The sequence below is a fragment of the Scyliorhinus canicula genome, chromosome 7 (genome assembly GCF_902713615.1).
Source record: "Scyliorhinus canicula chromosome 7, sScyCan1.1, whole genome shotgun sequence".
Taxonomy (NCBI): Eukaryota; Metazoa; Chordata; class Chondrichthyes; order Carcharhiniformes; family Scyliorhinidae; genus Scyliorhinus; species Scyliorhinus canicula.
The window spans coordinates 79,213,709-79,236,503 of NC_052152.1; the positions used below are offsets into that span (position 1 = coordinate 79,213,709).

Here is a 22,795-nt window from a genome sequence, read left to right on the forward strand (position 1 = left end):
GAGTCATCAGTGGGTTGTTTGACCACACCCACTTCTGCGGCCTCAACGGAATGTTGGAGTGCATTGCTTTCTGGTGCCTGGGTGGAGGTTGGATCTGCGGCAACAGGTGCCGCCCCTTCTTGGCTGGCTGGAGCTCTTCTTCACTAGAATTACGATGCTCTCTGGTCATGATGTTGCAGGCATTGGGTCATCTTAGACTTGTTTGAGAATGTATGAGTGATCCGTTGAGCTGCATAGCGAGGTTGTCATCAGCTCCTCCTCTGTTTCACACTCGGGAGTTGTCAATCACACATAGAGTTGTTGTCATTATATTCATTGATGTCTTCCCATTCATCCTCCGTGTCCTCAAGGATCTCTGCTGTTTCACTCTTGGAGTTGTCAAACTCTTCATCATCAGAGTTGCTGTCATCGTCCGTATCATCAATGTCTTCCCACTCAGCCTCAGTGTTCTAGACGATCTGGGAATCGACTGCAGAATCGTTTCAAAGGCCTGGAACGAGTCACCGAGTACCTCTGGAGCAAGTTTCTCTAATATTGGGACAATATCTGATGTTTCTAGCTTGGTCAGTGGCTGGTTCTCCGTGGTATCAGCAGCTTTTATTGCATATTTTATTTTTGAGTGCGCCATCTCCAAGCTCCCGTTCTTCTCGGTGTCCAGCGTGGTCCGGGTGTCCCCCGTGGCCACCTGGTCATTTCATCCAAATCACCGGAGGAACGCTTCTTGAGCCTTATCATTGAGCCTGTCTTTGCTCCTGTGAAAAAGATCTACAAGCAATTCATACTGGTCTTCATCTGCTTCACTTTCCATGCCATAACTGTCTGCATCCTCTTCAGAGTCTTCAAACATATATTCATAGTACTCATCATTGGATTCAGCATCGTCTGCAATGATGTTACCTGTAAAATACAACATTGCACACGGAATTATGTGTTCATGCAGGAGTCCACCAAGTTCAAAGTCAGCATTGAGTTTGGCTGCCGAGCTTTGACTTAACAAAGTCTGACTCTGTTGAATTTCAGGAGGACTGAAGAAATGAAAGACGACTCATTTGATATAGTTTTCGTAACTGTTCTGCACGGGTTTCGGCCTTTGTGTTTCAGATTAGTTTGAATTGTTTACCACGTTACATTTCTGCCCTCTCGCCAGTCGATCTTACAACCTGTGTACTCTCTGGTTCAGCAAAGAATGATTCAAGCAGCCGTGAATCCAGCTGATATACTTTCGTGATATCTAATTTGTGAAGTACTCATCGGGCTTGAACTTAAACTCCACAGTGAAGCTCCATGGCTTCTCATGCTCTGTTCATTTAACATTCACATCTTGCAGATGCTTTAATACAGGCTCATCAAGCTCCTGTATCATGCCAGTGAGCACATGCACGTTCTCGAAGACTGTCAACCAGAATTGCGGAATACTTGCTGGCTGTTCTATCTCTTTGGATTTCTTCTGAATCCACATCAAACGTGCACACTCTAATATCTTGTAGGGATCTGTAATATTCAGCTGGCCATCTGTCGTCTGGGACATAAAGTCGCTCAACTAAGTTCATGGATTCACATGAATCGGCTCCTATGACAGACTTAATGTCCATATCAACAATATGAAACAGTAACTTGTACCTTGTCATCTACGGAGAGCTCAAGTTCACATGCACTATAAGTCTCCAGTGTTTTAGTTCCGTCGTACATGAGCAGCCCAGGCCGATCAGCGATTTTCAGCTGCGAGTTCAGCTTGTGCAACGCAGACCAACTGAGAAAGTTATGCCTCATTTTAGTATCAAAGTTGCATTGTAATAATGAGTTGTTCAGGAACACCATTGATTTCCTCCTAGTATTGATGGTTTATGGAGAGTTCTTGCTAGCCACGTTTGTATTTGAAATTGTGTTTTCATCATTTTTTAACGGACCCATCGGGTCTTTGGTTGTGATGAGATTGATGAAAAACTGTTTGGTATTTATCTCATCATCCACATTAACTGACCTTATGTTGCCCATTTTAGGACGCGCAAAACACTGATTTGCAAAATGCCCAATGCGGCTGCAATTGGAACAGACTTTTCCAAAGGTCGGACATTGCTGTGGGCCATGTTGAGTGCCACACGTTTGACTCAAGATGGCAGGCGGCGGCTCCTGTCGGCCACTTAAAAAGGCAGCCTGCACTTCGACTACGTTTCTTCATGACGTGCGTCATGGAACTAGTGGCGATGGCAGCTTCCTCTGAGTTCGCGCCAAAATATTTTGAGCCGAGTGTGCTGATTTGCTGTGCAGCAACCTTGCTTTCCTGACAAATCTTTATTGCTTGTTCCAGCACCAAATGTTCCCGCAGCAAGCTTTCATGGAGCTTATCGTTAGTCACACCAAAAACAATTTGATCACGGATGAACAAAGATTTCAGGCCACTGAAGTTACATGACTGGACCTTCGGCCTCAAGTCCGTGACAAAACTATCGAACGATTCACCAGGTTTTTGGGTGCTAGTACAGAACGTGCATCTCTCAAATGTCTCATTCTTTTTGGGGGAACAATGCCGATCAAAGTACGAATGACTTCATTGTATCTCTTGGTATCCTTCGAATTCAAATGTATTATACAGTTCAATTACTTGTGGACCTGCCACCGTTAGCAGCAATATTGCTCGCCTTTCGTCAGGCTGTGCCTGCAGGCCTAGGGCCGAAAGATAGAGGTTAAATTGGTGCTTGAAGGGCCGCCAGTTTTTGTCTACATTACCGGATATCTGAAGCTGGTGGGGGGCTTTCAGTCCTTCCATCTCGTGCTTCCGTGTCTTCTCGTGCGTTGAGTCACCGGATCAGTCTGTCCGCCGAATTTTAACTTTTGCTACTGCCGTCATTTTTTATATAAATGTTTTTTTATCGAGTTTTTGAACAAAGTATATTTACAGTTTATTGGAAAGATTCTGAGAGGTCGGACATCCAGTCTGCAGTTTTTGGTGGTGCTGCTGACCGTCAATGGACCAGGATTCTACGGCGGGCGATCAGGGAGACAAAGGCAAGGGCGTCCGCGCTCCTCCCCAGGAATAGATTGTTGCTCGTTCTGGGTGAGTGTGCTTTGCACTCTATTGGCTCTGTTTTATTCCAAAACTCTAGAGTCGCCAGGTATCTTTATGATACCGCCACAAGATTCAAGTTCAAGTTCAGATCAATGACTCAATACACCAGTTAGTAAGTTCAAACAAGACACGTTTATTATTACACAGTTATTTAGTACTCATGCATATAATACTGAGACTAAACTGTTCCTACCACTACTAGGCCAATACTTATCTGGAATAAAGGAACTGCCAGATCAGGGAACAATGGCCTCTTGTTTTGTCCTGGATCCGCAGGCTTCCAGTTGGTGTCGACTAAAGGGGTCAGGAGTGTTTACTCTCGTAGCGTGCGTTGTATGACACTTACTTGTCGGTGTAGCAATTGGCCAGGCCTCTCCTTCTCACGTCCAAGTTCCTGGAGAGCTGCTGCAAAGGCTGGGAGGGCCGGCTAAGAGAGAGAGCTGGGGTCGGGGTCTCTGTCTTATACTGTTTTGGGTTTTGCGCCCATCTGGGCGGACCCTCTATAAACTTGCAATCGATTGGGTCTCTTCCCAAACGATTGATTTGAATTTCCCCAATAACGGGGCTGTTCGTCACAGACAGAATCCACAGAGAGGGTTCTGCAACCTGCTTGCCTCTCTGTCATTGTCCAATTTTCCCTGCATGCAACTCAATGTTCCATTTTATGTCTGGAAGTGGCCAGCTTCGGTGGCTACAAGATCTGGCTGGTCTGATACCTCGAAGACCGCCACTTTCGGGCACGGCTGCACCCTCATCCTCACCACTTTGGACATTGCCTTAAAGAAGTACCCCGCAAGTCTGGGTCAAGTCCAGAACATGTGGGTGTGGTTGGCTGGGCCTCCTTGGCACCGTTCACATCTATCCTCCACCTCTGGGAAGAACCTACTCATTTGGGTTCTTGTTAAGTGTACTCTATGTACCACTTTAAGTTGCGTCAGGCTGAGCCTTGCGCACGTGGAGGTGGAATTGACCCTATGCAGTGCTTCGCTCCAGAGTCCCCACCCTATCTCAATCCCCAGGTCTTCCTCCCATTTCTTTCTTGTTGCGTCCAGTACGGTGTCGGTCTTTTCTACCAGTCGCTCATACATGTCGCTACAGTTCCCTTTATCTAAGATGTTTGCGTCCAGTAACTCGTTCAGTAATGTCTGTCGTGGCGGTTGTGGGTACGTCCTTATCTCCTTTCGTAGGACGTTTTTGAATCAGATTCACCTGAGGAAGGAGCAGTGTTCCGAAAGCTAGTGTTTGAAACAAACCTGTTGGACTTTAACCTGGTGTTGTAAGACTTCTTACTGTTGCTGGTGGAGATCAGATCGAAATTCCTTTGTCGCTCTTTCCTCTCCGCCAGGAGCTCTACGGTCTAGCACCGTTTTCCTCACCACAAAGAAGTCAATTCTGGTGCATAAGTTGTGTACTGGGGAGAAGAAGGACAACTCCATCTTCCCTGGGTGGTGACCCTCCGCTCCCATCTGTTCCATGAAGTGTCGGAGTTCCTTTGCCATGTTTGAGGTTTTCCCCATTTTGGAGCTTGTTCTGTCTTATCTTCAAATCTTCAGCACTCTTGTACCGTGTTGTGTTCAATGTTTAGCACGGAATCTACCAAACGACTTGAGACTTGTTCAAACCAGGATCGTTATTGAATCACACGTGTTACAGAGCAGGTTATCATGGAGTTTCTGTGTACTTCTCTGGAACTGCCCCATGTGCGTCTGTCTTTTTGTATGTCTTATAACCATCTGCTGCTGACCGGATATGCCCCTACTTATATTGGAGTGCCTTGTCACATAACCACTGTCTTGAGACCACATGGGTGTCTTACTGCTTTCAGGCATATCACCACAAGAGGGTGGTAAATCTGAGGAACTCCTTGCCGCAGAAGGCTGTATAGGCCAAGTCGTTGAGTGTCTTTTAAGTCGGATAGGTTCTTGATTAATAAGGGAATCGGGGATTCCGGGGAAAAGGTAGGAGAATAAGGATGAGAAACAGTCATGATCAAATGGCGGAACAGACTCAATGGGCTGAATGGCCTAATTCTGCTCCTTTATCTTATGACTTTATCCCAAATTGCCCTTGAACTGAGTGGCTTGCTAGGCCATTTCAGAGGATATTTTAAGAGTTAATTATATTGCTGTAGATCTGGAGTTACATGTAGGCCACACAAGGTAAGGACCGTAAAGGACATTAATGCTAATGGTTTAATTGGGCGTGATTCTCTGGAAAGATTTCAAAGTGTGGGAGCAAGTAGGAATTGCTGCGAGGCCACCAACGCAATTCAACGTTAATTGGTCCACTTTATGAGGCCTCACTGGCTTCTCGCCGCAAATGAAGGCTCACCAGCTGATTCGCCTGGACCACGCTCGCTAGCCCCCTGCTAACGAGGTCGAGCAGCACATAAATTGCACTTGTTCAGCCAACCCCAGCCAGCTCACAACAATGGCGCCGAGGAGACCAGCCGCAAGATTCAGGGAAGCTGACCTAGGAAGGCTCCTTGATGCAGTGGAGGCCAGGAGGGTTGTCCTGTTCCCCAAGGATCCAGGAGAGTCGGCCACAAGGCAGCCGGTGGTGCCTGGGATGAGGTGGCAGAGCTGTGAGCTCAGGAAGTGTGACCAGGATGACTGGCCTTCAGTGCCATAAGGTCAATGACCTACACCGGTGAGTAGACCTCAAACCTCCCCCCCCCACCCCCTCCCCTTTCAACCCACCCTTCACTCACCCCGTCCCACCATTGTGAACCATGCATGTGGCTAACAATGCCCCCTCTGTGTCTCTTCTGGAAAAGCTCTCCCATAATCATCAGGAGATGGCCCGGACTGGCGGAGGGGTGCCGGACTTAAGAATCCTCATCTCCTTTGAGGAATGTTCCCTGGAGGTGACTGGGGTGGCCAAGGACAGGGCAGTCACCCATGCGAAGGCTGGCAGATGCTGCAGAGGTGAGGAACCGCCAGGCTCCACCAGGAGGACCTGTAAAACATGAGTTATTGCCTTACTGACTGAACCATCCCTCCCACTGAACACGTGCCCATTCTCCCAATGCGCTGGCCCATCCCGGGCATTTCCCTTTCCTGACTTCAAGGAGAATACCTTGGAGGAGAGCTCTGAGAATACAACCGTTAGTCATGGCACAGATGTCATCCCCACCCTCCACCAGTGCAGATACACACACCTCGGTGGGAAATGTTAGTGGACAGGCTTCTGGGGCACAATCTGATGAGCACCACACTGCTGATGATGCACATCAGGTGGAGACAGGAACGCCCAGGCGAGAGCAGTCAGAGGGCTGCTGGATCCCAGGACTCAATCGGGACCTAGTCTGATGCTGAGCCTGTGGTATAGAGGTACTCGGAGCTGATGGAGACAATAGCATGCGGCCAGGACATTCAGAGGGAGATGTCAGCATTACTCCAGCAGATCCATAGCTGATTTGCGGAGTTCCGGAGGCTACAGGCGCTGGCAATGCGTAGCAGCGAGGCCAACACTGCTAGGGTGGCGACCGCAGTGGCAAGCCTGATGCACGACAACGGCCCTTTAGTGAAGGTGTCCAAGGCTTGAATTGGATTAGATTGGATTTGTTTGCTTTCACGTGTACCGAGGTTACAGTGAAAAGTATTGTTCTGCAATAGACAGTTTAGACAGATCATTCCATACACGGAACAAAAACATAATGGAAACGTAAATACACAATGTTAATCCATAGACTACGTCACGCAGTCAGTGATGGCCATGAGTGAATGTTTCAGCGGAATGTTCGACTTGCTGGGGGATGTCATCCAGTACCAGGCTTACTTGTTGAGGATTTGCGGGACATGTCCCGCTCTTAGATGAGAATGGCTGAGAAGCTGTGCAGGGTGTCCGAATTGCAGGTGGGCACTGCAGAGCACGTCCCAGTTACTGAGGGGCATCGCCGAAGGTTCAGACCATGGGGAACCACGAGGGCTGGTAGAGCCAGATGATGTAGGGGTAGCTGGGGCTCGATACCAGCTTCCCCACCGTCCAACCCTGTGGGAACTGACCAGGAGGGGGTGTGCTGTGTGCCAACCCAGACCTGTCTCATGGAGTGGCTACGGTGGCCACCAAACCCCCCGAATTTCACCCTTCTGATGAGGCTGCGTCTTGAAGTTCGCACACTGGACAGGGCAGCATGTTTGTGCATGTGCTGCCGACAAGTGCGCCGGGGCCCTCAGAGGATGCCCGCCAGGGGGATCGAAGGCCACGGGAAAGACTTAGCAGCTGGCTGCCTCCACCTCAGATGTGCATCCTTGGGAGACACCCAAACATAGCGGCAGAGCTAGGAGGGTCAAGCAAGTTGAGGATCGCTGAGGGCACAGGGGAAGGGGATGTTGTGGAGGAGCAGGGGTAGGGGCTGGGGGGGTGCGGTGGGGAGGCCGGCACCATCGGGAGATTGGGGGATTGTAAAACACATTAAACACCTTTGTGTACAGCCATTATGATGCCTCTGTCATTTTCTTCCGCAATGCGAGCTGATGCCCGAACCCTTTACCCATCTCTCTAGGCCTCTCCCGCTATTCACTGGCCTTGTTTCGCTTGAGCGAGAGCATAACGAGGCTGGAGAATCGCGCCCATAGTCATCATTACACTTTAACTCCAGAATTTTATTGAATTCAAATTTCGCTATCTGCTGGGATTTGAACCTTTGAAAGAAAATCGGGTAGAGATCAAGAGAAGCTATCTTCTGTGCATGGGAGATAGGGAAATACTGTGCTCACTGGTGGAAGGATTGAGAGGGCAGAGATTTAAGGTACTTTACAAGCTACTCGATGGAAACATGAAATATCTTCACGCAACGAATGGTTAAGATCTAGAATGCACTGCCTGAGAGTAGTGGTAGTCGGTTCAATCGAGGTACTCGAGGGAATTGGATTATTATCTGAAAAAGAAGAATGTGAAGGGACATGGGAAGCAGATGGGGCAATGCACAGGGTGCACCACTCATTCTGAAAGCTGGTGCAGACACGATGGCCAAATTGACTCCTTTTATGCTGTAGCACTTCTGTAATTCTGAGATTTTTTTTGTCATGATGGAGTATCAAAAGAATGTAAGGGCAGATATATGCAGATTACCTATCGATCAGCCATGTTCTAACTGCACAGCATAACAGACTTGAGAAACTTAATGACATATTGCCGTTCCTATGAATGGTGCCGACCATTGCTGAATTGCGTTTGTATGTGCAATGATTAAATTAGCATAGGATAGGAAGACGCAGAAAGTTGAGTGATGTCCTTGCCTGTCACTGGTAATGAATGCGGAGGATGAACATATTATTTTAAAGTTTTAAAAATACGTACAGATAATTTTGAAATATGTTTAAGATTCCTTATTTTTCTTCAGCAAAAAATTAACATTTTAAATTTATTAAATTCTAGCAATTGGACTTTGCAATCAGAGAGAAACAACGATTGTGTGGGACAAAAAGACCGGGCTACCCCTCTACAATGCAATCTGTAAGTTTTCTTCACTTGGTTACCCTATTATAAAATTGTGGGCTCTGCTAAAATGGAGGTTGTTGTGTATTTCTGAAACAAATATTAGAAAAAGTAGGTTTCACAGGAGTACTTACTATATACCAAGTGGTACCTGAGTGCCAGGCATACCAGCAGTGCTTACCTGCACTTGGGATTGTGAGACTCGAGGGACTGAAGAGATATCATGAAGATGGACTTTGGCTATGATATTTGTTTTGGAACTGCATCAGCAGTTTAACATCAGTTTAATCTTGCAGTCACTGAGAGATGATGCCCCAAAGCTATTAGATGTTGTTGGCTAGCAATCTCCACCAAATGAACCCTGAAAGGACTGCGAATATCATGGGACCCAAATCGATCTCAGTGCTCCCATGTGAGTAAACGTTCATCCACTATTCATTCTTTTCAGATCAGGATCACAGAGCTTTGAGTGCAAATGCAAATGCTTAAGAGGGCCAGAGACTTTTATAGAGTCCCCACTTCTCACTACCAAAAAGCAAAATTGCTTGATTCCAGCAGAACATGAATGAAGGAACGCAAACGTAGGATGCGAGGACCACCCAAATGAACAAATGGCTGCTCTGGTGCCTTGTGTTGTAAAGAAGTCTTGAAGTTCTAGGAGGTGACACCTACTGTCATCCATCTCCTTTTCAAAGTGCCTACCATTTTCTAGTTGGGTTTCTGACCCTTGACTCCAAACTTGCTGCCCCTTCTGCTCTGTACCACTGAACAGCCTCATCCTTTGATATGGTTGTCATTCTCATCATCCAAGCTCCCTGCTCACTCCAGTACAGCTGCAAGTTTATGTCTTGCTGGTGGAATACATCCCTCCTCCAGGAATCAACTCCACGCTCACACACTTCACTGCCCTATCTCATTTCCAATCATCCCTCCAGGTACTTTTCAGACCTTTTTCTCAAGAAAAATAAGGAATCTGGTACATGTTTCTAAATGATCTCTACAATTTGCTTCACTTCAAAATAGTCTTGTTGCTCATTTGAGGTCTAAACTCCCACCTTTGCTATTTTCCACAAACGGCCAAGTGTCCACTTAACAGAGGAGTTTGAGGCTGTATTTACATAGCCTGCACGCATTTGTCTGTTAGATAACCCAGCAAATTATGGCAGGGTCAACACCAATACCTGAAAACTGGCAGAGGTTCTGCTTCACTTTTTTATTTCTGACAGTGTCATTGTAATTTTCTAGCTCTTTTTCTGTAGCTTCTCAAGACCGTACTTGATCATAAAATGTTCCCTGCCATTAACAAGGAACTGATTTTGTCACATCGTGTTAGCATTGGAAAAGTGCACAGTTTAAGCATGCATTCTTCACATAGGCTGTCTGAAAACAAGGGCTTTTGTAGGAGCCCAACAAATAGAAATCTTTGAAAAATAAGTTGTTTTTAAACAGAAGTATAAAGACAACTGCTTATGAGTGTTTGATAATTAATCACCATCATGCATTGTGTAGTCTATGATGTTATGCAAATTTTAGTATCTTGTAAATAGAGAATCATTTTATTGGAGGAAAAGAATTGGGTAATATGCGCTGCATATTTTGAGTTGGTAGGGTCTAACCCATCTCCCAGTTTATCGTATGCTGTTAGTTCTCTACTTTGATTTTCTGGTCAATATCTGTCTCCAGGGCAGTGCGTGATTCCCAACTTGCTTTTCAAAGGAAAAGTTGGCCTTTTTTTGGAAAAGAGTTTCATGTTTTGGGGACTTTTTGTGACTGCTGATTTAAACATTAACTTATTTTATTTGTATAACCTTGACAAATGTTACAGATTTAGTGATTACTGATGAGATCTGTCATACCCTGCTATTATTAGGAAATGCAATGAACTTATCACTCGAAACACATCATGATCATTTGGCACACATCAAATGAACAAATCAAATAAACTGCATGAATTATGAAGACCTAATTTTTTAATTAAAAGATTAGAAGACATTTTCTTTGATATATTTATCTTGACACTTGACAATTGAATTAACTGCAGTTGGTAATGTGAACCAAGATTGTTTCAGCTGTTAGTGCCAATTCCATTCTCATCTTTCAAACTTGATAATTTGCTCTGAACCATTTCCACCAATGTTATGCTGCGTAAATTAGTTTAAAAGAAATAGATGTAGAGACCAAAAAAGTTGATCATAATTATTTGTAATTACATTTATTTTAATGCTGCTGGTGATGATTTTTACTTATTTTTTGATCTTTTACTGTTGCTTGTGTACATTGGGACTGGCATATGGAAACTCTTATCTCACCAATCTGTGACATTATGTATTGATGCTCCAAGGTAGTAAGCCTTAACACTATATAAGAGGGAAAATAATTAATTATTTTTATTTTAAACAGTGAATTAAATTCCACAGTGTAGATGAATTTTCCTATTACTGAGCTGTGCACAGAGTAGCTTATGGATGGCATGGTGACATAGATGAAGAATTTCTGTCTAAGGTTTAGCTTGGTATTGGCATCTTTAATTCTAACTTAGTACATGAGAACAGCAAGTGCAGCGGCTTTAACCTGGTAAAACATCCAAGGTGCTTCACAGGAGCATTATCACACAAAATTAGACATCAAGCCAGATGAGGAGATATTAGGCAAGATGAAATGACTAAAATATTTAGTCAAAGTGGTATGTTTACAGGGGAGTTCAAAGGAGGAGAGAGAGAAAGGAGTAGCAAGGCAGAGGGGCTTGGGGAGGGAACTTCCAGAGTTGGAGTCGAGGCACCTGAGGACATAGTTGTTGATGATGGAGTGATTAAAATTGAGGAAGAAACTAGAAGTGGAGAAGTGCAGATTTCTTGTAGGCGTGTGTGGTTGTAGGAGATTGTCCAGACAGGGAGAGATGACGAAACGCATGGATTTGGAAAAAAGGGCGAGAGTTATACATTTGCAGTGTTGTCAGACCAGGAATCAATGTAGATCAGCAAGCACTGATGACCAATGAATGGGACTTAATATGAACTATTGGATTAAGGAGCAGTTTGTTCATTAAAATCCTTTGCAAGTCCAGTTTGATACATTGCAGCTTTAACAAGTTAAACTGACATTCTGGGCGGAATTCTCTGCTCCCGGGAAAAATCGGGAAGACCATCGTGACCTCGGCCGAGTTTCACGACGGCCTCGGAGGCCGCTCCTCTCACTGTATTCACCCCCACCCGGGGGTCTAGGAATGACGCGACGGCGGCGCCTATTTGACGTCAGTCGCGCATGCGCAGGTTGGCCGGCTCCAACCCGCGCATGCACGGCTGACGGCTCAAACACGCGCATGCGCGGTGGCCATCTTCCCCTCCGCTGCCCCGCAAGACGTGGCGGTTTGATCTTGTGGGACGGCGGAGGGGAAAGAGTGCGTCGCTTTGAGATGCCGGCCCGACGATCGGTGGGCACCGATCACGGGCCAGTCCCCTCCCGAGCACGGCCGTGGTGCTCACTCCCCTCTCCGCCCCCCCACAAGCTTCAAACGGGCCTTTGGGGCCCATGTTCACGACGGCAGCGACCAGGTGTGGTTGCCGCCGTCGTGAAACGGTCGCGAACGGCAGGCCGCTCGGCCCATCTGGGTCGGAGAGTCGCCATTCGCGTGAAAAACAGCGAGCGGCGATTCTTACGAGCGGGGGTGGGGGAATCGCGGGGGGGCGCCAGGGGGGCGTGAAATGAGTCGCCCGGCCCTCCCGCGATTCTCCCACCCGGCGTGGGGAGCGGAGAATCGTGCCCTCTATTTCTGAGTGAAATTGGGGAATTGTCACCCTCATCCTGTACACTCATAGTGCTATGCATTATAATTAACTCGATAGATATGCCCTTTTTAAAGTAACAATGCAGTCTGATTTTGAAAAATCAGTTTTGCTGTGTGCTAGGCCAGCATCGTTCATTACATTTTTAAAAATTTATTCATGGGACGTGGGCATTGCAGGCTAAATTCCCATCCCTAATTGTCCTTGATGGGGCAGTTAAGAGTCAACCACATTGCTGTGGGTCTGGAGTGAAGGCCAGACCAGGTAAGGACAGCAGATTTCCTCTCCTAAATGAAACAAGTGAACCAGATGAGTTTTTATGACAATCGACAATGGTTTCATGGTCATCATTAGACTTTTAATTCTTTTAACACCATCTGTGCCTTGGGGGTACTCTATTGTTCCACCTCGGCCACTGTGGTCCTCCGCGATGGCCGATGTGGAGATGAACCTCCCCTGCGCATGGGCTGGGATGACGCCAGCACACTCCCGCGCATGCGCCTACTCACGCCGGCCGGTGGAGGCTCTTCGGCGCCGGTTGGCATGGCTCTTTCCCGCTGGCTGGCGCGGCACAAATCATTCCGGGGCTGGCCTAGCCCCTGAAGATGCGGAGGATTCCCCTCTTTGCCCCTGAAGGTGCGGAGGATTCCCCCCTTTGGGGGGCAGCTTGACGCCGGAGTGGTTCACGCCTTCCTCGCCGCCGGGACCCCCCGCCCCACTGGGTAGGGGAGAATCCCGCCCATGATTAATCTGAGCCCACTCATTGCACTGCAGGGAGAACATTACATTTGTGCTGCCTGCTGTTTTATATGATTGCTGTGGGTGGCCAGGCCAACCAGTGCTGTTCATTGGCTACAACGTTCACACAGACAGACTACCAATGTGGGAATCAAACCCGGGTCCCGGTGTCATGAGGCAGCAGTGCTGACCACTGTGTCACTGTGCTGCTCTGAACTGAATCTATGCTGTAATATATTCAAAATGGCTGGGCATGAGGGAGAGCCAAATATAGAAAATTTCCAAAAACAAAATCAATTTCACCAGCAGCAAGAAAAGAAAATCTGGAATCAATCTGTAAGTACTTTGCAATCTCTTGAGGGGAAAGGGGTTTTGCATTCCATTTAACATCATCTTGAGATGTGAGAGATTCAGACAGATGTTGGCTGGACTATGCAGTTGGAAAATGGCTGCAGTGGCATTAAGTCGAGAGTTGCTTTTTAATTTGTGTCACACCTTGCTGGCCTATGTACTTACTTTCAGCAGTTATTAGTCGCACATGCAAACTCCTATATCAAGATTGCAGCCTGCACACTTTCCATTGGACATGTGCATATCTCTGACACTATTTTTGAGTCTCAGTTGATGAGATGTGACCTAAAACTAAGATGGACACTATGGCCCTGATAAAATGCTTTTGACACTTTTATTATTACAAAATCTGGCATTTTTGTGTTTTGATACCATATAGCCATGTTGCTGGAAGAAGAAAAATAGTTTTCATGTCTTGCTCTTGCACCAACTCAAGAATTATCTGCATCATCTTTTGTCAGGGTAATTGAAACTTTTGCTGCTTCAGAGAGGGCTGGTGGAGGTAATAAACACTGTGTACCCACATGCAACTAAATGATTGTGCTACATAATCTACTTTTTGGAAGTTAGTCTTCTGTTTTATGTATTTTATTACGGCTCGTCCTTTTATTTTGATAATTCATTTGAAGTAAAAAGTAATAATTGAGCACATTTATGCTTTCACTTTAAAAATGCCCAGTAAGTAGCATGCAGTTTTATTTTCCAAAATAATTTTCTCCCAAAGATCCAATGGTTATCAAACTGTTGTTTTAATTGTGTAATTGCCCTTTGCTCCACTAGTGTCGCACTGAATGGCATGTTAATGTATCTTTTTTCTCAATAGTGTGGCTTGACCTCAGGACACAGTCAACCGTAGAAAAGCTGATCAATGATGCTCCAAACAAAGACAAAAATGTTTTGCAGGTGAATGATTTCTCAGTGACCCCCAATTTATCTTTTGTGTTAGTTTGCTTAAAACATCTTTTTGTAATGGTTAAAATATCCTTGCTTAAGTTGTCCAAATTTTGCTCATGTTCTACTTACAAAGAAAAGAACATTTTCTATGCATGAATAGACAATTATTCACAAAGTTTACACTTGGGAATACACTTAAAATTTTACTAATAATGATTAACACCTTGGGTGTATATGGTACTGCAAACAAAAGTACTTTCACAACCACACGAGGATTTTTGGGAAATCTAAATATTGGAAGTTGCTGTTTGGTGGCAATTTGTGCCATTCCAACTAAAAGTGGTCCCAAAGCATGACCGTAATAGTATTAAAAATATTTCTCATTTATCCCCAAAAAAGGACAATTGCTAAAAATTATGCACTATATTTTTAGTTACACTTAGCAATGTATAGGTATACAAAACATGTATCAAAGTCATATAATTTTATCAAACCAAAATTTCAGGCTTGCCTTTATTTTCCTTTCAGGAAAAAACTGGCCTCCCAATTAGCACCTATTTCAGTGCTGTGAAACTACGGTGGCTTCTGGATAACGTGGAGAAAGTTAGGAAAGCTGTGACAGAAGGCCGGGCTATGTTTGGAACAGTTGATACTTGGCTTATATGGGTAAAGCTACTAATGTTTTGCAAGCTATCTCTTCCAGGAAGATATTCTGATCAGTCACTACATCTTTATGAAATGCCTGTATATTGCTTTGATGCACAGACCATTAAGCAACATTAGAAAGAAGAAAATTGAGAAGGAGCAAAGTGTGATTTAAATGATGGCTATTATCTAAGATTTGCATGCATCAAGCATGGGCATTGAATTCTGATTATTGTTGCATTATAATACCAATTTTGAAAAGCTGAAGTCACGGATGCATTGGTTCCAATGATGCCACTTGCCAAAGTGGTGTTTTGAAAATGTGTTCCTCCTCCCTCAACCGTGATTTCCCACCTACAGTTGTTGACAGGGCCTTCAACAGCGTGCGGTCCATCTCCCGTGCCGCTACCCTCGTCCCCTCCACTCCTTCCCAGAACAAGGATAGAGTCCTCCTCGTTCTCACATTTCACCCCACCAGCCTGCGTATGCAAAGCATAATCCTCCGCCATTTTCGCCAACTCCAGCGTGATACTACCACCAAATACATCTTCCCTTCGCTCCCTCTGTCATCATTCCGCATAGACCGTTCCCTCTGAGATACTCTAGTCCACTCCTTCACCATTCCCAATACCTCTCCCATCACCCATGGCAACTTCCCATGCAATTGCAGAAGGTGTAACACCTGCCCCTTTACCTCTTCCATGCTTAACATCCCAGGCGCAAAGCACTCATTCCAGGTTAAGCAGCGTTTCACTTGCACCTCTTTCAGTTTGATCTATTGCATTTGCAGCACCCAATGTCGCCTCCTCTCCATCGGGGAGACCAAACGCAGACTGGGCGATAGCTTTGCTGAGCACTTCGGTCTGTGCGCATTTAGGACCCTGACCTTCCCGTTGCTCGCCATTTTAACACAAGACCCTGCTACCATGCCCATATATCTGTCCTGCAGTGTTCTAGTGAAGCTCAACGCAAACTGGGGGAACATCAATTCATCTTCCGGTTCGGCACGCTACAGCCTTCCGGTCTCAACATCGAATTCAACAACTTCAGATGATTAGCTCTACCACACCTCGAACCCTCTGTTTTCATTCCATTTCATTTTAACTGTCTTAACATTTTATTTATTTCTTGTCTTTCTTTATTTATAATTTCCCCCCCCCCCCACCCGCCTTCCATCTTAAACCCCTCTCCTTGCCTTTTCTCCCCTTTGCTTTCCCCCCCATTACATCTGTCACAGCTTACCCTTTGATTTTAGTTTCTCTGCTGTTTGGCCTTTCATCTTTCATTCCCTCTGGGCATTGCCATTAGCACTCTTTCCCTCGGTTTTTGTGAGTACAGTAGTCCCCCGTTATACCGCGCTCCACAATACCGCGGTTCGTGATATACGGCGTTGGGGGGGCTTATGGACCCCAACTGTCACCTTTCCTCTCCGGATCAAAGTGAGCCGGCCGCTGAAATTGACACTGCCGGCTGATTGGAGGGAGATTCAGTGAGAGAGGAGCAGCGTTCCTGGTAAGTTTCTGTGGGTTTCCTAATATGAACTAAGGGAACTAGGTGGTGGGTTATGCAGATTCTATTCATATAGTTTCAAGGACCAGGAGAAATTGATGCTGTCAGTTTATTATAGCAATCAAACCTGCAGCCACTGCTGCATATTGGCTCTGTAACTTTTTTTTTGGACCGGAAGCATTGGATAAAACCTTCGATCAGAGTTCTGATAAGAACTTACTTTAGTTGACTGCAGAATTATTGCATTATGCTACCATAAGTTAAATATAAGTTAAAGTAAGAAAGTAGCACTTCTAAATTTATTTAAAAATCTATGCATGCGCTTCCCATTGTGAGTCTACGGGGGTCTGATCTCTCCCCCCGCCCCCCGTAAACTCACAATGGGAAGCGCATGCATAGATTTTTAAATACATTTAGAAGGGCTACTTTCTTACTTTAATGTAAGTTAAAGTAAGAAAGTAGCCCTTCTAAATTTATTTTAAAATCTATGCATGCGCTTCCCATTGTGAGTCTACGGGGGGCGGGGGGAGAGATCAGACCCCCGTAGACTCACAATGGGAAGCGCATGCATAGATTTTTAAATAAATTTAGAAGTGCTACTTTCTTACTTTAACTTATATTTAACTTATGGTAGCATAATGTAATAATTCTGCAGTCAACTAAAGTAAGTTCTTATCAGAACTCTGATCGAAGGTTTTATCCAATGCTTCCGGTCCAAAAGAAAAGTTGCAGAGCCAAAAAACCCCCATCGTGGATATCCGCGGCTCGGATGCAACGCGGGTGGCTGTCTTGGACCCCAACACCCGCGTTATAATGGGGGACTACTGTATTAGCACTCTTTTTCCTTGGTTTCTGTGGCTGTGACTCAACTTTTGTTCCCTTACCTCACAGTATAAATATCACCCATTTTCTATGACTTTTAGCTTGACAAAGGGGCATCTGGACTCGAAACATTCGCTCTTTTCTCTCCCTACAGATGTTGCCAGACCTGCTGAGATTTTCCAGCATTTTCTCTTCAAAAACAGCTTCTTCCTCACTGTTACCAGACTCCTGAATGACCCTCTTATGGACTGAACTGATCTCTCCACTCATCTTCTCTATTGAGTAGTACTACACTTTGAATGCTTCACCCAATGTCTATGTATTTCTATTATGTATTTATCGGATGTCCTGTGTTTTTCATCTATGGTACGATTTGTCTGGAATGATCACAGAATAATGGACTGAATTCTCCGCGTCGGGATGCTCCATTTTGCCGGCAGCCAGGGGTTTCCCAACGGCGTGGGGCTGCCCCACAGTGGGAAACCCCATTGGCCAGCCGGTGAAATGGAGAATCCTGACTGCGTGCTGAACCAGAAATCTGGCACGGCGGGACGGAGAAACACGCCCAATATTTTTCACTGTACCTCAGTACATGTGACAACAAATTCAAATCCAAAAAAAGGTTAACAAAAGTAAATGTGGACTCCTTAAAGGCTGAGATGGGAGAATTATAATGGGGAATAAGGAAATTGCAGAGGCATTGAGTAAATATTTTATGTCTTGACTTCACAGCAGAAGACACTAAGAACATAGAAGAAATTATAGGGAATCTAGGATCTAATTAGAATGCGAGCTTATAATAATTTTAAAAATGAATTTATGGGGTATGGGCATCACTGGCTAGACTGGCATTTATTTATTTTTTTTAAATATTTTTTATTTGAATTTTTTACAGAAAATATAACAACAAACAATGAAATGCAACAAAATAACCCCATAATAACTGTAACACCCCCAAGACCGTATCAACACATGCATCATATCCCCCCACCCCCACAAACCCAGTGAACAACAAGAGAACTTAAAAATAAATTTAAATTAAATAAACAAACAGTCATCCTCCCCCCCACAGTTGCTGCTGCTGCTGTCCCAGTACCCTATCGTTGAGCCAGAAAGTCGAGGAAAGGTTGCCACCGCCTAAAGAACCCTTGTACCGATCCTCTCAGGGTGAATTTGACCTTCTCTAGCTTAATAAAACCCACCATGTCATTGATCCAGGTCTCCACGCTTGGGGGCCTTGCATCCTTCCACTTTAGCAAGATCCTCCGCTGGGCTACTAGGGGCGCAAAGGCCAGCACACCGGCCTCTTTCGCCTCCTGCACTCCCGGCTCCACCCCAACCCCAAAAATCGCGAGTCCCCAGCCTGGCTTGACCCTAGATCCTACTACCCTCAACACCGTCCTCGCCACCCCCTTCCAGAACTCCTCCAGTGCCGGGCATGCACGGAACATTTGGGCATGGTTCGCTGGACTCCCCGATCATCTAATGCACCTGTCTTCGCCCCCAAAGAACCTACTCATCCTAGACCCGGACATGTGGGCCCGGTGCAGCACCTTGAATTGGATGAGGCTAAGCCGCGCGCATGAGGAGGAAGAGTTAACCCTCTCCAGGGCATCAGCCCATGTCCTGTCTGCGATCTGCTCCCCCAGTTCCCCATCCCACTTAGCTTTCAGCTCCTCTACTGACGCCTCCTCCACCTCCTGCATTACCTTGTAGATATCAGATATCTTCCCCTCTCCGACCCAGACCCCCGAAAGCACCCTGTCGCTCACCCCCCTCGTGGGAAGCGAAGGGAATCCCTCCACCTGCCGCCTAGCAAACGCCTTTACCTGCAGATACCTGAACATGTTCCCCGGGGGGAGCCCAAATTTCTCCTCCAACTCCCCCAAGCTCGCAAACCTCCCATCAATGAACAGGTCCCTCAGCTGTCTGATGCCCGCTCTGTGCCAACCCTGGAACCCCCATCAATGTTCCCCGGGACGAACCGATGATTCCCCCTTAACGGAGCCTCCATCGAGCCCCCCACTTCTCCCCTATGTTGCCTCCACTGCCCCCAGATCTTGAGGGTAGCCGCCACCACCGGACTCGTGGTATATCTCGTAGGAGGGAGCGGCCATGGCACCGTTACCAGGGCCCCCAGGCTTGTATCTCCACAGGACGCCCTCTCCATCTGTTTCCATGCTGCCCCCTCCCCCTCCATCACCCACTTGCGCACCATCGACACATTGGCCGCCCAATAATACCCCGAGAGATTGGGTAACGCCAGCCCCCCCCCATCTCTACCCCCGTTCCAAGAAGACCCTCTTCACCCTCGGGGTCCCATGCACCCAAACAAAGCTCATGATGCTGCTAGTCACCATTCTAAAAAAGGCCCTAGGGATAAAAATGGCAAACACTGAAAGAGGAACAAGAACCTCGGGAGAACCGTCATTTTGACGGACTGCACTCTACCCGCCAACGATAGCGGCACCATGTCCCACCTGTTAAATTCCTCCTCCATCTGCTCCACCAACCTGGTAAAATTAATCTTATGGAGAGTCCCCCAACTCCTGGCCACCTGCGCCCCCAGGTATCTGAAACTCTTCACTGCCCTCTTAAACGGGAGCCTCCCAATTCCCTCCTCCTGATCACCCGGGTGTACTACAAATACCTCACCCTTGCCTAAATTTAACTTGTAGCCCGAGAAGCCCCCAAACTCCGCTAACAGCTCCATCACCCCCGGCATTCCCCCTTCTGGGTCCGCCACATACAACAGCAGGTCGTCCGCATACAGCGATACCCGATGTTCCTCCCCACCCCGCACCAGACCCCTCCACCTCCCTGACTCCCTCAACGCCATAGCCAGAGGTTCAATCGCCAATGCAAAGAGCAAGGGGGACAGGGGCACTCCTGCCTGGTCCCACGGTAGAGCCTAAAGTACTCCGATCTCCTTCCATTGGTAACTACACTCGCCACCGGGGCCGCGTAGAGCAACCTCACCCATTTGATGAACCCCTCCCCGAATCCGAACCGCACCAGCACATCCCACAGGTACCCCCACTCAACTCTATCAAATGCTTTCTCTGCATCCAGCGCCACCACTATCTCCGCCTCCCCCTCCACCGCCGGCTCTCATAATAACATTTAGCAATCTCCGCACATTCGTGTTGAGCTGCCGTCCCTTGACAAATCCTGTCTGATCCTCGTGTATCACCCCTGGCACACAGTCCTCTATCCTGGTGGCCAGGATCTTCGCCAGCAGCTTAGCGTCAACATTGAGGTGCGAGATAGGCCTGTATGATTCACACTGCAAGGTGTCCCTATCCCGCTTCAGGATCAGAGAGATCAGCGCCCGCGACATCGTCTGGGGCAAAGCCCCCCCGCCCCATGCCTCATTGAAGGCTCGCACCAACAGGGGGCCCACCAGATCCGCATACTTTTTATAAAATTCCACCGGGAACCCATCCGGCCCCGGCGCCTTACCTGACTGCATTTGACCAATCCCCCTAACTAGCTCCTCCAACTCTATCGGCGCCCCCAGCCCCTCTACCAGCTCCTCTTGAACCTTTGGGAAACATAGCCTGTTCATGATGCTCTCCATCCCCCCCCCCAAAAAAAAAATCGGGGGCTCCGACCGGTACAGTTCCTCGTAGAAGTCCCTAAAGACCCCATTTACCTCTGCCCCCTTCTGCACTACATTCCCACCCTTATCCGTCACTCCACCAATTTCCCTAGCCACATCCTGCCTACAGAGCTGATGCGCCAACATTCTGCTCGCCTTCTCCCCGTACTCATATACTGCGCCCTCCTCCACTGTGTCTCCGCCTTTCTGGTGGTCAACAAGTCGAACTTGGCCTGCAAACTACGCCGTTCCCCCAGCAACCCCTCCTCCGGTGCCTCCGCGTACCTCCTATCCACCTCCAGGTGCTCCCCCACCAGTCTCTCCCTCTCCTTCCTCTCTCTCCTTTCCCTATGGGCCCGGATGGAGATCAGCTCCCCCCGGATCACTGCTTTCAGTGCCTCCCAGACCATCCCCACCCAGACCTCCCCCGTGTCGTTGGTATCAAGATACCCCTCAATACTTCCCCGGACCCTCCTACACACCTCTTCATCAGCCAGCATCCCCACATCCAGGCGCCATAGCGGGTGCTGGTCCCGCGCCTCCCCCATCTCCAGATCCACCCAGTGCGGAGCATGGTCTGCAATTGCTATGGCCGAATATTCAGCTTCCTGCACCTTCGGGATCAATCCCCTGCTCAGGACGAAAAAATCTATTCGGGAATAAACCCTATGGACATGAGAGAAGAAGGAATACTCCCGCGCCCTCGGCCTCCCAAACCTCCAGGGATCCACCCCTCCCATCTGGTCCATAAACCCCCTCAGCACTTTGGCCGCCGCCGGTCTCCTACCCGTCCTTGAACTGGACCGGTCCAGTGGGGGATCCAGCACTGTGTTAAAGTCTCCCCCCATGATCAGGCCCCCTGCCTCCAGGTGCGGAATGCGGCACAACAAGCACCTCATGAAGCCAGCACCATCCCAATTCAGGGCATATACATTAACCAGCACCACCTTCTCTCCCTGAAGCCTACCCTTCACCATAATATATCTGCCCTCCTTGTCCGACGCCGCCTCGAACGCCACCCTCTTCCCCACCAGAATCGCCACCCCTCCCGGTTCTTCGCGTCCAATCCTGAGTGAAAAACCTGCCCCACCCACCCCTTCCTCAGACGAACCTGCTCCGCCACCTTCAAGTGGGTCTCCTGGAGCATAGCTACGTCCGCCTTCAGCCCCTTCAGATGAGAAAATACCCTAGTTCTCTTAACCGGCCCATTCAGCCCCCTCCCGTTCCAGGTGATCAGCCGGATCAGAGGGCAACCCTCCCCCGCCGGCTAGCCATAGCTTATCGACTGCTCGCCCCAGGCCAGTGCGCCCCGCCCGACCAGTTCCCCATGGCGATAACGCCTCTCCTCTACCCCCCCGGCCCACACCAGCTCCTTCCTGGCCATTCCAGCAGCAACCCGGTATTCCCCCCCACCCCCCAGGCTAGGACCCCTCCTAGCCGCGACGCACCCTCCATGGTACTTCCGTGAGTCTGCTGACCCCGCAGCTCCCGCCAAAACCCATCCCCTCCCGGCATGGGGTCATCCCCCTCTTGCCACACCTCCTTGGCACCGCTTCAGCGCGGGAAAGAAAACCAGTAGAGGCCACGCCCCCACCGCCAGCTCCACCCCCCCTGCCCCGCAGCGTGGGAAACCAGAGGAAAGCCTGCGCTTTCATACTGCCACACCCCATCCTTCAGACGCAGCTCCCCAAAATCCAGTTTCACCCCAACCCCCAGCCCCGTACAGAAGGGAACATAAAAAACACAAACCCCCAACATTCCCCACATAACCCACAACCATGCCCAACAGACAGACCCTCCCGGAAACAGAGCAAAAAAAAAAAACCCGCATAAAAAACAACACGTCAAAATTGCAAAACAGCAACAGCGAAAACAGCAACAGCCATAGTGTGCCCCCAGACCCTAGTTCGAGTCCAGCTTCTACGCCTGTACAAAGGCCCACGC

General features: G+C 47.7%; 1 protein-coding gene across 1 annotated transcript in view; it reads left to right on the forward strand.

Moving 5' to 3' along the window:
* The window catches only part of gk (glycerol kinase), a 180,921-nt gene that overhangs the window by 32,412 nt on the left and 125,714 nt on the right, over window positions 1–22,795 (forward strand). Inside the window, exons 4-6 of the mRNA XM_038802252.1 lie at window positions 8,450–8,527; window positions 14,204–14,283; window positions 14,803–14,940. Coding sequence (XP_038658180.1) covers window positions 8,450–8,527; window positions 14,204–14,283; window positions 14,803–14,940 — 296 coding nt within the window. The remainder of the gene's footprint in view (window positions 1–8,449; window positions 8,528–14,203; window positions 14,284–14,802; window positions 14,941–22,795) is intronic.